Raw genomic sequence first — 13,990 nt, forward strand, 5'->3', positions numbered from 1 at the left:
TCCTAAGGGAGAAATTATACTTCTTTATAAAATATTTAATTAACTGAAGTGGAAAATGGAAAATGATTATCGACTTTCTTTTCTTCCCACTCCTAAAAAAACAAGTTATAGGGGGATTTGTTTTAGTTCTCTTGTTTGCAACTGAATTAGTAACGTATATGAACCAGAGAATTAATCTCAACTGTATGCTATGGAAAATGGAAGTATAAACACTCAAAAAGAATCAGCCAATATTAAGGAGAGAAGTCCGTCAGCAGCTATTAGGCTTAGCGGTCTCAGTGGAATTCCCAAATCAGAAAGTTTCGGAAACGCTCACTGCCAAAATCTCCAGGGCTAGAGAATAGAATGTACGGTTTGGTACCTGTCCAGCCTGTTCTGAGAAGCATCCTAGCAGTTATTGCTAGAAAAATGCTACTGCACTAACTGAACCTTTCGTCTGAGCCACTGAAGAGACTCTTGGCTCTAATTCATCCCTGAAGTAGGCCTAGTACAACATACACCACGTAAAAAAAAAAAAAAAAGCCAAAAATTGGTCTTCTGTGCTTTGTCAAGTTTACTTCATCTGAAAATTCACCAAAGTTTAACACGAGAGGTAATTTGACATCGGTTTAGCGTCACATGTGTTTTGTCTTTTTAGGGGCCGGTTAGCTCAGTAGGGGCTGGTTAGCTCAGTCAGAGCGTGGTGCTGGTAACACCAAGGTCGCAGGCTGGATCCCTGTTCGGTCCCCATGTGTTGCCTGATCTAGTTGAGAGGCGTCCCTGCCCATGACAAGAGAGGCTGGATTAAACGATCTCTAAGGTTCCTTCCAGCCTAGGCCATTCTATGACTCTATGATGTGGATCTTACAGTACACCTGACAAAAGGACGAGAGATGGGTATTGTGTATTTCTCGGATCCTGTGAAACAACATATCCCCCTTCCTGCCACACCGGTTCTCACTATCATCATTTTTATCATTAATACTGAGGCTATTCTATCTACAATTCTAGCTGACTATGCCGAGAACGTGAGAGATATAAGCACACACAACAAAGTGGCAGCAACAAATGTTACTCCTGATATATTTACCTTCGATATCACACTAGGTTTTGTAATTACTTTAACATGAGCCACAGATCAAATAATGGATTCTGGGACAAGAAGAAAATTATACAGAACGTGGTAAACTGAAACACGGTAGTGCCGTTAAATAAACATGTCTGAAGACGTACACTGTTTATTGCTTTACAAAAATCATTTTTTTTTGTTGGCAAATACCTGATTCCTTTCGGACATAAGAAAATCTATTCTCCCTCCAGGCAGGCCTAGCTCAATGTACGTCTTCACTAATCTTAGATCTGCGCTGTTACCTTAAAAGGAAAACCAATCAAGAGTTAGATACCGCAAAGTTAACTTACAATAAAAGCACTTAGAATACTGAAATGAACCTACGGCACAAGTTTATATTTAAACACAGCTAATGATATTCTCAGCCCTAATTAAAATTCAGTAAGACTCTGGAAGATAAACTGCAGAGCCAAATACAGTGACAAAATGGTCTATAAAAATGACATTCAATGCAGACGTCGTTTTTAAAAAAAGCAAGGATTTAGGAAGTCATGTTTGATTTTGTCTTAGCATCCAACAGATACACAGCACTGTGAACATCACATCCTAATAACACCACATTCTAATTAATTTTGATAAAAGTCAATTAAAGAACTCAGAGTTACGTTAAAGAAGAAGCAAGGAATAAGAGCAAGCCGTAAACATTTTCACGGAATAAAAAGGCAGAGCCGACTATTAGCAGATCATTTAGACTGGTACCCAGGCAATAAATGCTACTTTAACTTGCAACCTGAAGACTTGTCTACATCAATGATCCTGTAAGCTTTTGAAGAGAGAAGTACCCTTTATGCCTTAATTAGTGAAGAAGATTTTTATTTTAAATTTTTATTAATAGGAAAGAACTTGTATGAACTTGACATTTCCTAAGAAAAGTCTAACTATAGGGACTTTTCTAAGGCTTCAAAGACACGGGTTTTTAGCAACAGTTTGTTTTGGCCAAGGTAACATCTGTGTCAATTCTAAGTAGGCAAGAGCACTTGAACCTCTATGTTAGTAAGAAGGAACACTTCTGAGATCCGTCTTAAAAGCGCTTACAAAAAGCTTCCTCTGCACAGAGGAAGAAAGAAAAGCTGTTTTGTTATTTCTTTTTAAATCAAGAATTTGAAAAATTAACACGGCTGTGCAGTGTTGGTTCAGTCCAATATCCTACACTACTACCCTCTTGTGTTTCCTTACATTGTTAATTTAAGAAGCTTCTCAAAAAAAACACAACAAAAACCCCAAAATCATTGATGGCAGAAAGCTGTGAATACCTTGACTAGAGGGGATACTATTTTTTAACACACATGTATACTCTGAATTAAAATCAGGTGAATACATTCAAGCTGTTTAAACTTTCCAAACCTCTCCAATTGCAAGAGATTTTCTCATTCCTAGTACAGTAGAGTCTCTGTCTTCGGAATATTCAAAAACTCAACTGCGTTTGGGTCCTGGGCAACCTACTGTAGGTGACCCTGCTTTGAGCAGGGGAGTTAGACCAGACAATCTGCAGAGATCCTTTCCAACCTCAGCCATTCTGTGATTCAGTGATCCAACCTCTTAAAATCTTATAAACACTTGAACGCACTTTGCACACTCTATATTTTTCTTAGCAAGATACACGTTTTAGTAACATAACTGTTTTGTTAGCAACTCCATTCTATTACCACAATATGGACAAATATCTGCAAGACTTAAAACACTCAGCTTCTATGTATCTAAATGTGAACTACACCATAAAACAGATCTATGTGCGTGGAAATTTTATTCAAGATAAATGTTGCATAAAATTCTTCCCTTAAACAACCCTATGGAACACACTGACAAACGTAGCCATACAATGTCAGATTCTCACTTCCCTCCAGTGAATCTATTAGAGAAGCATTCAGCTCAGAGTTCAAATGACAAAAGCTAAACCTGACCGGTAATCTAAACTGCTATCTCACTCAGTATCACATTTCCTGCGTACCATCCAGGCCATGGACGCAGACTATGAGATGTATTCCTTCTTCTGAACAGTCATCCTCTTCCATACTGAAATAAGGTATTGAAGAAGCCAGTTTGAAAACATCACTATACATAAAACCAGGAAGTTTAAGTTGCTTCAGTTCTTCTTTAGCCTGTAGGAAACTGCAATGAAAGCACATAGTTATGATAAAACAACATTTACTATTGCCAGACAAACACGGGATCTCCTAGGATACAGCTTTCTACTGTCTTTTTACTTTGTCTTCGTAACTGATATGAAGGAAAACGCTTTTATCAAGCTCCTCAAAATATTTTTATTGCGGCTTCCTACAGCTTCCTTTTCCTCTGCAACAAAATCCCAAGCTCTCCACACCTCTCTCCTTTGAACATCTCTGCAAACTCTGAAGTATTTCTGAAACCACTGAAAATTCTGGATTAGTTCTGGTCTTGAGCAAGCAAGAGTTTTGTTTAAATGCAGTAACAAAATCAGATGAATCATCAGATGTCAAGGTAAAGATTCCCACTGACTTTTCTCGCCAAACTTAAAACCTATTTCCTAGGTCACAGGGAGCTGGACTCAGTGCTGTAATCGCTCACCAAAAAGTCCCTCTGGTAGGCTTAATTCCCGATACTTGACTCAGAAGAACCCAGATCCACACCTCTGATCTTCTATGTATTATATAAAGGCATATACTATACGGTTTTTAATAGCTGAGCTCCCCACATGCTTTCATTTCTCCCTTTCTTCTCCTTCCCTTAGTTTTTGTGTATGACCTTCCCACCTAAATAATTGCCTATCGGATTCCCTGCAGCACTTCAAGCTTTTTGCTTCCTTCTGCTTCCTTCCTTCCTTAATCCATCGGTTCCGCACGCTCCCTCACAGCACCACGCCATCGCCCGCCCTCTTTCACTTGCTCCCTTTCCACTCTGTTCTCTGTTTTCCAAGCTTTATCTTCAGCTCATTCCTCGCTACCTGGCAAGAGCAAGCTTCACCGAAGTCAGCCTAAACAGAAACCACTGCAGACAGTCGGTCTTATCACTCCACAGCAGAAATTACTTAGTTTGTACTCAAGGCATGCTTTCTGAACCAAATGTACCGAGATTCATTCTCTGTGGAGCAGATCATGCCCTCTGGAATCTCAGCTAACCCACGTTCTGGAAGCCTCTGCTTTTCCCAAGGCCAAAGTCCTCAATTTTACTTTTGAGTTCCCTCTTTCCTCTACTGTTAAAGAACATCTTAAAAATAGCCTCTGCTTTTCATCCCTCCCATTCCACACCAGTACCCAGTATTCCAGAAGCTGCTCTTCTGTCCACTTCTAACCTGTTTTCCTTCACCACTGTGCAATCGCTCCTCCTGTTCTCAGTTGCCTACCACAGACCATCTGGTCTCTTATCTCTTCTGCCTGCTCAGCATTCACCTTGCTTCTACCTCTCTTCTCAGCTTTCTTTTTTCTGACAGCAACATTTTGCTTCCAACACAAGGCATTAAGCTGCTGCTCTCTGTCTGGTTAGCAGCAGGGGGTTATCAGGGAAACTCCTCTATTTACAGCAAGAGGAGGAGCAATATGGGATCCTTGATATTTCTCCATGTTTGGCTTTCCTGGTATCCAAATCATAACGTAATTTAGAGCACTATGGTCTCCAAGCAGTTACATTTTGGATGTTTGAAGTTAAAATTGAAAAATAAGGCCATCGCCTTGGCTTGCGTTGCACATTTGCTTCACTTAACTAATTAGGTGGGCAACTAGTTTACAGAATGTTTTGGGGTTTATGTTTTTAAACTCAAAACATCTTGCTATTTTAACAGCTATCTTATAAACACCATTTATATACTCAGTAACCATTCTATATATCGCTTTTCAGCCAAATTATTATTTTTTAAAAGTAACGTATTACAGAAAAAAACCTGTGTTTTTCTTGAAGTTTGTCAAACCACATGAAATTACAAGATATTGATAGAAGGAATTACGTGCCTTACAGACTTTCTAGCTGAACATGTAAAACGTGATGCTACTTAAGCATGCAGAATCCACAAGCCACAGTCCTAGAGGCACTCTAGAGCCTAACTGTGCTTCTTTTCCCCTTCTATACTGCGGTAACACAATTTCTAAAAGTAAAAAATTTTGTTTTAAAACAATCACTTACGCTAACATTTGAGGTTTTGGGGAGCTTTCATACCAGGAAACAGATGAAGCTGAGCTGTAGGATGTGCTGCCTGGCTGTTGTGTAATTGCATCAGATTTATTCCTTGAAGAGCAGATAACACTGCAAGGAGAGTCTATCAGAGAAGAGGGAAAAGACAGACAACCAGGAGTACAGACAGGAGGCACGGTCATTCCATCTCGCAGATGCCCACTATCAATCCTTTCAGATCTCAGGGTTCTCTCTTCCGCTGAGCCGTGATCCTGATCAGCACTGGAAGCTCCATCTAATATACTATAGTCCGTTTCTTCATAATACCCGTTTTCAATCATTTCTTGATCATCCTCCTCTTCCTCGTCTTGTTGGGAAGAACAAATAAGTTCTTTCTCGTATGTCTCCTTTTGAGGGCTAACAGGATTGCTGTTGTCCATAGGCCAAATATCTGAAATATCGGTGCTGCTTCGAGAGCCAAAATAGTTTTCAACAAGCCCTTGCTTTACCAAGTCAGTACTACTGGTTGGAGAAGGATTATCTGTACCAGCTTCACTTTTAGCTACCGGTAGTTCTTCAGGTGGCTCCTTCAGTTCTAAAGGCTTGTTATATTTTCCTTCATTTGTTTTTTCGACCCCACACACCACATTTACAGATGAAGAATCTGACGCAACAGATGGTTCACTCATGCAAGCAATTTCTAAACGTAATTTAACTGTTTCTTTTCTAGTGTTAAGACGCCCTTTGTGGTCCTGAGAGCCCTTGCAGGTTGTGCCAACATCTGCCTGTGTGCTGCAACTTTTCACATCAGCGGACGTATCCTCATCTGAAACAACTAAGTGTAAAAGATCTTTTGTTCCTGAGAGCGAGGAATGTATAGACAGAGTTTTGTTATCCAAGTGCTCTGAAAATACAACACACTGTTGCGGAAAATTGGTGTTTGATTTTTGACTGTCATCGCATTTTGGCAAGTCAATTGCTCCAAGATCCAGCACCGTTTTACTGTCAGTTAACTGGCTTTCAGGTACAATAGATATCTTTGAATTCTCATCAGGTGACAGCTCATCATCATCTGAAGGGAGAGAATTTATAGATGTCAGGGATGACTGTATTTCACTTACAGCGCTGGTACTCTCAGTGCAATGGCTCTCTATTGCGTTTTTTACAGCACAGTCCGGTTTTAGTAAAAGCTGAGGAAATGCTCTCTCACCATTGTATGTATTTTGCCCTTGAACATTTTCAAAAACCTGATCAGGGATGGGGTGAGTTGCAAAAGAACTCGGTTCACTTTCTACACCTGAATCTGAAAACCTAGAAGAGGCATATGTCATGCTAACATCTGGTAATTTAGTCACGTCTCCACTTGCAGAAAGTTGACTTTCTTTCGTGGAAGGAGTAGGCTGGTTACTTTTCATTTTTGTCAGGATGTCAGCAGTATGTTGCAAGCTTCTTTCAAGGACATCTTCCTTTTCAAGCACTGGTTCCTGTTCTCCTGAATTCAGTTTATTTCCAGATTCCGAAGACTGAATACTGGGTATCTGCAAATTCTCTCCTTGCACTCCATCTTGCGGAAACTCAGCCCACGATCCAATGTGAACAGTCACTTTCTCCCCTTCATAGGGATTCTTATTACTTGGTTTGACCTCAATTGTCCTGACTCCCGAGGAAGCTGGTTGACCTCCATGACAACTTTCAAGTGTACCTCTGGGCTGCAGAGCACTATCTGCTTGTATAGTTCCAGAACCTGTCTGGGAGATACTAAGTCTACCAAAACCAGCCACATTTTCACAGTGCACAGGGCTACCTGGACCTGGTTGGACACCTTCAATCTTGGCAGTCTTTTCCTCAGTTCCAGATGGCAAAAATGGAAGTTCTCTTTGACTTATTTGCCTGGCGCAGGTCTTCGTATCACAAGGAAATGCACCTAATAACGTAGGGTCCAGCCCTTCGTTAGCATTGTATGAAGGCCTGCCTTCCGAGCTCCTAGAGGCATCTTCCAGTGCTGAACTTTTCAAACATTTGTAGCCTACTAAGACCACTGAGTCCTTAGAGTTCTGTTTCACAACTTTTTTCGTGTTTTCGGGTTTCATTGTTTTCATGAGCTTAGTAACCTTAACTTTGGATTTATTTGCATCTTCATTTTTCCCTTTCAAAGTTTTTGTTACTGTCTTTTCACTTTCTGAGTGCCAAAGGTTGGAGGCACCTGCAGGTCTTATTTTCAAGTCCGGGCTAGTAAAACCGGCTACAAAACCTTCTTCAGCTTCCAATTTATCCAGTTTATTGGACTCTGACTTTGGAAGACTCTGAACTACCAACCAGGGTACATCCAGATCTTTCACCAAAAAAATAAGAAAAAGGATTGTTTACAACAAGATTAGGCAAGTAACTGAAGCTACAAACCACTAATAATTATAGAACTTTAAACATTCCCAAAATTCAAAGTAAAGAAACACTTCCTAGCAAATAGAGGTATTTAAGCCAGAAAGAAATGTGAAGAAAAATACTCAGATGTTAGGTCACTTTTTTCCTCACTTCTTCAAAAAGAAAACTGCACTGTGAGGTGTGATTACCTTCAGTAATTGAATCTAAATATCGATCTTCAAAGATTATAGGCAAGGAGTTCATATCTCCATCTAGTTCACTGCATTCAATAGGGAGGGGTGGAAGAGAACTGCAGAAGGAAGTGTTTTTGATAGCTGCACACATTTGCAGATGACTCTGAGCACTGAAAAAAAGGAAGTAGCCCTACATGAAAATAGAGCTATTTATTTTTACATTGACAGAAATTAGCAGTAATTTAATTCATTTTAGTAGAAGCTTTTCTACTAATTAGCTATTTAATACCTTTAACAATTATTTAATAACTTCTTATATAATTTCCATTAGAAAACTCAAATCTATATTTAGAACATAAGTTTCTCTTGAACTTGTCATGGAAGTATTTTTGCAAGACAGTACTTCCACACAACATAAAATACAGAATAACAGATTAACATTTAGTGCACTAAATGCTACATACCACACACTTCGAAAGCTACTTACTGTAGTTCTTGATAGGCAAGGGCAGCTTGCCTAGGATGCTCAAGACAAAAGAATGCTTCTGCAAATCTACGCACCTGCAAGATTCAAATAAAGTTTACTTTATTTTGTATTACTTAAAATTTTTGAAAATTCACCACTATTCCTACACGGCAATTTTATTAACTTGTATTGCTTTTTACAATATGTTCAATGTGAGCGGGAGGGAAGAAGATGCCATAGACAAGACTAGTGACTGAAATGAGAATTTTAATTTGTGCATTGGATGACTGAGGGGAATTATTTTAGATTCAATTGTCTGCTGAAAACTTGATCACCAAGAAATCAATCAATCATCCAAACAAGGCTCACACGAAACTGTAATATAAAAAAAACCACTAGGAGAAATTTCACTAATAATAAAGGAAATGACTGTTTGATGGACACTTCTGAAGATGGAGAATTACCTTCAGAAGGAGAAACCCATTAAATACTCTGCAATCTCAAAATACAGAGAAGTACATGTTTCAAACTTCCCATGAATACTGTAGCCCACAGTAAACTACTGTGCAAAAAACCCCTAATCTTTTGTTTGAAAAGATTTTGGCTGCAAATGACAAAGATAGAAACAAAATGTAGGCTAATTACAAGCAATTTATTCAAGACTTAACCATAGAATCATAGAATGTTCAGAGTTGGAAGGGACCTCTAGAGATCATCTAGTCCAATCCCCTGCCAGAGCAGGATCCCCTAGGGCAGCCACACAGGAACATGTCCAGGCAGGTTTTGAAAGTCTCCAGAGAAGGAGCTCCAACACCCTTATCGTAAAGAAATTTTTCCTCATGTTGAGGTGGAACTTCCTATGTTCTAACTTAAATCCATTATTTCCTGTTCGATTGCTGGGCACCACTGAGAAGAGATTGTCACCTTCCTCTTGACATTCATCCCTCAGATATTTCTATACGTTAATAAAGTCCCCTCTCAGCCGTCTCCTTTCAAGGCTGAACAGCCCCAGTTCTCTCAGTCTCTCTTCACAGGAGAGATGTTCAAGTCCCTTAATCATCCTCATAGCTCTCTGTTGCACTCTCTCCAGTAGATCCTTGTCTCTCTTGAATTGGGGGAGCCCAAAATTGGACACAGTATTCCAGGTGTGGTCTCACCTGGGCAGAGGGGGAGGAGAACTTCCCTAGACCTTCTGGACACACTTTTCTTAATGCACCCCAGGATCCCCTTGGCCCTCTTGGCTTAATGGTACGCCTGAAGTATGGGAAGTATAGCTTTTTGTCATCATGTACATAGTGTGAAAACACACAGTGTGAATTATACAGCAATTTACTACAAATAAAAACATCATGAATGTATTGAAAATGCAGTATCTAGAAACCCTAAACTTAAGTTTTTGCAAGATGAGACTTCTCACATTTGCATTATTATACAAAATACTAATTCAATCTACATTTATTTTTTAACTTGTTTTTGCAGCTGCCCAATTGCCTGCATAAAAAGAAAGCAATTCAGTACAGTATGACAGTATCTTGTTTGTTGTAGCAAGATATACAGAAAAGAGAACGTGCTGTACAGGGGCCGGTAGCAACTGCTTGGGCATTACCTTGGGCATAAACATCAATATGTTTATATCAATTAAAACCAAATTTCCACACCAGTTAGAGAACTGCACACATAAGTAGTCTAGTTAATCAATCATTTCTTTACCAACCACTTGTCAGCCCTCTACTCCTTTGATTTCTTCAATATACTTCGAGTCTTCCCCTGAAGTTATCTTATTGCCCCAAAAGCCGGTGAGAGTTGGCAGTGTGCCTGGTGGAGCAGGCGTCGGACCTAGCTCAGTTCCCTCAGCTCTCCCACTGCACTCGGAGCTGCCACCAGCATCCACGTCTGCCCAGAACACAGACACAGCACCGCGAAAATCCTGTGCATTAAGTGGAAACCTCAGACGTTCAGGACCACATTAACTTTTGTTCAAAATTAAGCACTTGTAGAGGAGTTAGTTTTGCCTCCTGATACACTGCCCACTATGCTTTCAGACAGTACTGTCTGGATGAAGTTTCATGTTCTGTAACTTCTATTTTTCTCCTCTTTTTTCCTTTTAATACAAGAGAAACTGCAAAAAAATTGCTCCAAGGTGCTCAAGAAAAATTCCCAACCCCAAACCACAAACATTAAATCCTCAACCTGTAACCTGCACTAGAAGCTGAAAGTCCTGTCCCAGTTTCCCAAAATTCAGTTTACTATATTACATGAAATTTACCTCAGTCATAAGGCAATCTATGAACCGTCAGGGAAAATGTTTTGAGGTAAAAAGAAAACACTCAGTCCAGTATTTTCTTGTAAACGTAACTTCCCGTCTCAGCAGTGTCCAGACAGGCACACAAAATAGCTGTCTGCTTTCCTTCAGAAGTTACATTAGGAGTTTATGTGTACGCAGGTGGGATTAGACTCAGTGTTCCTAAGTAATCCTCCACGTTTTCTCAGCTGACTTTTCTAAACAGGCACCTGCCTTCCAGATACATGGTTTTGTCAGAGTTAATCCTCAACTTTTCCCCCAGAAAGGGAGAAAATTTACACAACAGACTTAAGAGACAATTTTACAGGTTAAAAACATGATTTTAGAACACCTGATCATCAAGGGTTAAATTCTAAATTAAGCAATTTTAAACTGAATTAAAGATCCTACTCAATCAAGTAATAGGAAATAAAATAGTAACGAGAACATTGCCCAATTAGTAGATTTCTGTGTTTCAAGTCAATAAAAGTGCATAAAGCTCTTTCCCAGGAGGCAAGTAAGGCAGGTTTAACTTTATATGCAAGCTCTCACTTTACCACATAAAGAGTTATGTGGAGACCAGATCTTTAGAATTCTGCCACTCTCCCTTTGTTGTTTGCAATAAATCCTGGTCGTAATTAAGTAATTCTAGTGCTTCTGAAGAAAATCTGATTACCAGCTCCAGACAGCTCTCGGCATAATAACAACAGTATAACACTAGGTGAAAGCAAGCTCCAAAACTCTATGCAAATCAGAATTAAGGAGAGGGAAAAAAACCCACAAAACCAACAGTAATTTATTATGTTTAATCAGTGCTTAACTTATGGAGGGATGAAGAAATTTGCTGGGACGCTGTTAAACAGGCTCTGCAGAACCAGTCAGTGCCAGTGACTCAGGCACGACCGACTCGGGCTGACTCAAGGACTTTGCAGGAGGAAATCACATCAACTTATACTCCCTGTATACTTCCCAAAATTATGGAGTTTATGGTCCTCCCACTGAAAACAGAATAGGAGGAAAAATCGGATGGGAAAACTCTTTGTTGAATATATAGCAAGGCCCTACACGTTTATGAGTAGTAGTCCGAGATCTTAGTTACCAGTTCTCGATTCTTAGGACTTATCAAACAAGTTATTTTGGAAGAGCATGTTCAGACCTACCAGAAGATGTCACTATGGAACAAAAAGGTGAACTAATTTAGTGTGAAAACTTTTTGTAATATGAAATAACATGCTCTAAGCAGTCTTTTTCAATAAAACACAGTTGTAAATCTTATCAGTGTAAAAATGTAGTCAATAGGTGTTCTAGTATACCTAAAATGTTACTGATTTTTTTATGCAGTGCTTAATTTTCAAAGTATTTAAAAATAGTTAAATATTTAAATACTTGAATAAACTAAGTAAAATTTTTTATAATTTTAAAAGCTTAAAATATATTGTTGCATTATAACCTTATTTTCTAACAACACTTCAGCAGAAATACCTGGTTTATAAGCATGTGTGCAAAGAGGTTGAAAGTCATTTGACCAAATACAGATGACAGGCATTTCTAAGTGATATTTTAACACACGTAACTGAACTGGCCACATTAACAACTCTCTGAAAGGGTTCATTTATCTTAGATTCCCAGGGAGAAATTTCCTACACTGGGTATAATCTGGAAATACTGCAAGATGCAAAGGGAGAATTAAGACATTTAGCATCCAATAGCAAACACATTGGAGTGTCGGATTCCAAACCAAAAAGGATTATTTAGAAGAACAGAATTTTGTATAGGACAAAAATCTTACTCCAGAGAGGACAGATATTGTATCAGGAAGAGAAGGGGTAGGTAATCTCTCAAATCTCAACCAAATTCAGTAACCAGAAAGCCCCACATAATTTGATATGTGCAGATAATGCCTCTAGTGAAATATTATCATTGTAGGTTCCCTAAAGAAGTTTATACAAACCCTCAGAATCTAATTTCTCAGGAGATTATCAATACAAATTACACATTGTTGTACTAAGCATGGCAAGACAGTAGCCAAAATCATCAACGAAACACCCTCTTAGAAAACTCGAGGCTCAAATTTACCATCTCTTTTTAACTGAAAGGTCAATGGAATTTACTAATTTCTGGCTTCCACTCTGCTGCCACATGGGAAGCCCAGAGGTGCTATGGGTTCTTACATATATTTTAACTCCATATATTTGCAAAGTATTTGAAAAAGCTCTTCACATCTTGAAGCAGAGAAAACAAGTGCCACATGTGCAAATCAGCATTTGTAAAATTAAGTAACACCACATTGATGGTTCCCTGTTTGCTTAACTACAACCTCCTTCTTGATACCATATTATTTGCCTCTTAAAGAGTCACCCTACTTCCTCTTTGCTTTTGGGCATTAAATAAAAAGGTAAGTTTAAGATTACCCACGTCCTGCACCTCCTTCTCAGTCTCTGATGTTTGGGTAGATAATGAAGGATACAGTAACTGTAGCCACAGTAACAGTCAGCCACTTGTCTCAAAAGTAAACTCAGCTTCTTCAGATTTAAGAAGGGTCATCTCTGAGCTCAACTTAGGAAAGTGTATTTATGCATAGTGAAAGATAACAAAAGAAGTGAGCAGGGAAAAATGCATGCACAAAATCTAATGATACTTTTTATTAAAAAATAAAGAAGGTAGGAAGGGAACTCCTATTCAAATTTTGTGCAAACTAGAAAGCATCACAGAAATACTCCTAATATGTGCAATATCTCGATTTGTGTAGTACAATTACCTGTTTTGATTTATATTCCCTAAAACAACTGCTGTAAAATTCAATCATCAAGGTTATTTGAGAGCTGGAGAGGATGATTTATATCACAGATTTTAAAAAGAATCATATTTAAGAAGCTAAATACATAATCATTAGCAGTATCTTTTCTTTCAGAACACTGCAGGAGTAAAAATAAAAATATTAATACTTCTTTTGATTTTATTAAATATATACTTGTACAAACACTAATATATGAGCAACTGCATGCAAGTGCAGGTTAAATGAAACAGCATTCTCATTTCAGACCTTCCATCAGTTAACTTGAAGGATCCAGAATTTATACAAAAAACACAGGTAAGTAAGATTCACAGATAGTTGGTAAAACGATCACGCTTTCCTCGCTAGCCCATCGAACAAATAAACCCTGCATTCTTTCTTACAGATTCTATTTATTCTCCAGAATAGGTCATTTCCACAATCATGAGTTTCTCATTAAGCAACACGTCAAGCCTGTACATATGACCACAGCCTAAATATCCCTCACAGGCTTCCCTCCAGACCCCAAACAGAAAGAGTTTTGGACAAGTGACAGAAATGCTGGTGAGACAAATCAAATCCTTGAGAACCAATGTCTTAAAAAGGAGTGGTTTTTTGATTGTGACTATTACAGAGCACTGGTTACACGTATTCCAATTAACCAGACCGTCCAACCAGCTCCCTGGAAGTGGTAACCTCTTAAAATAATCTCTTAAAATGACCTATT

General features: G+C 38.7%; 1 protein-coding gene across 1 annotated transcript in view; it reads right to left on the reverse strand.

Annotated features, from left to right (window-relative positions):
* Window positions 1-13,990, reverse strand: part of FAM135A (family with sequence similarity 135, member A) — a 62,099-nt gene that overhangs the window by 25,959 nt on the left and 22,150 nt on the right. The window contains exons 11-15 of the mRNA XM_009876218.1: window positions 8,231-8,304; window positions 7,759-7,913; window positions 5,201-7,520; window positions 3,057-3,217; window positions 1,259-1,350 (exon numbers count right to left, since the gene is read on the reverse strand). Of these exons, the coding sequence (XP_009874520.1) occupies window positions 1,259-1,350; window positions 3,057-3,217; window positions 5,201-7,520; window positions 7,759-7,913; window positions 8,231-8,304 (2,802 nt within the window). The remainder of the gene's footprint in view (window positions 1-1,258; window positions 1,351-3,056; window positions 3,218-5,200; window positions 7,521-7,758; window positions 7,914-8,230; window positions 8,305-13,990) is intronic.

The sequence above is a fragment of the Apaloderma vittatum genome, unplaced genomic scaffold (genome assembly GCF_000703405.1).
Source record: "Apaloderma vittatum isolate BGI_N311 unplaced genomic scaffold, ASM70340v1 scaffold179, whole genome shotgun sequence".
Taxonomy (NCBI): Eukaryota; Metazoa; Chordata; class Aves; order Trogoniformes; family Trogonidae; genus Apaloderma; species Apaloderma vittatum.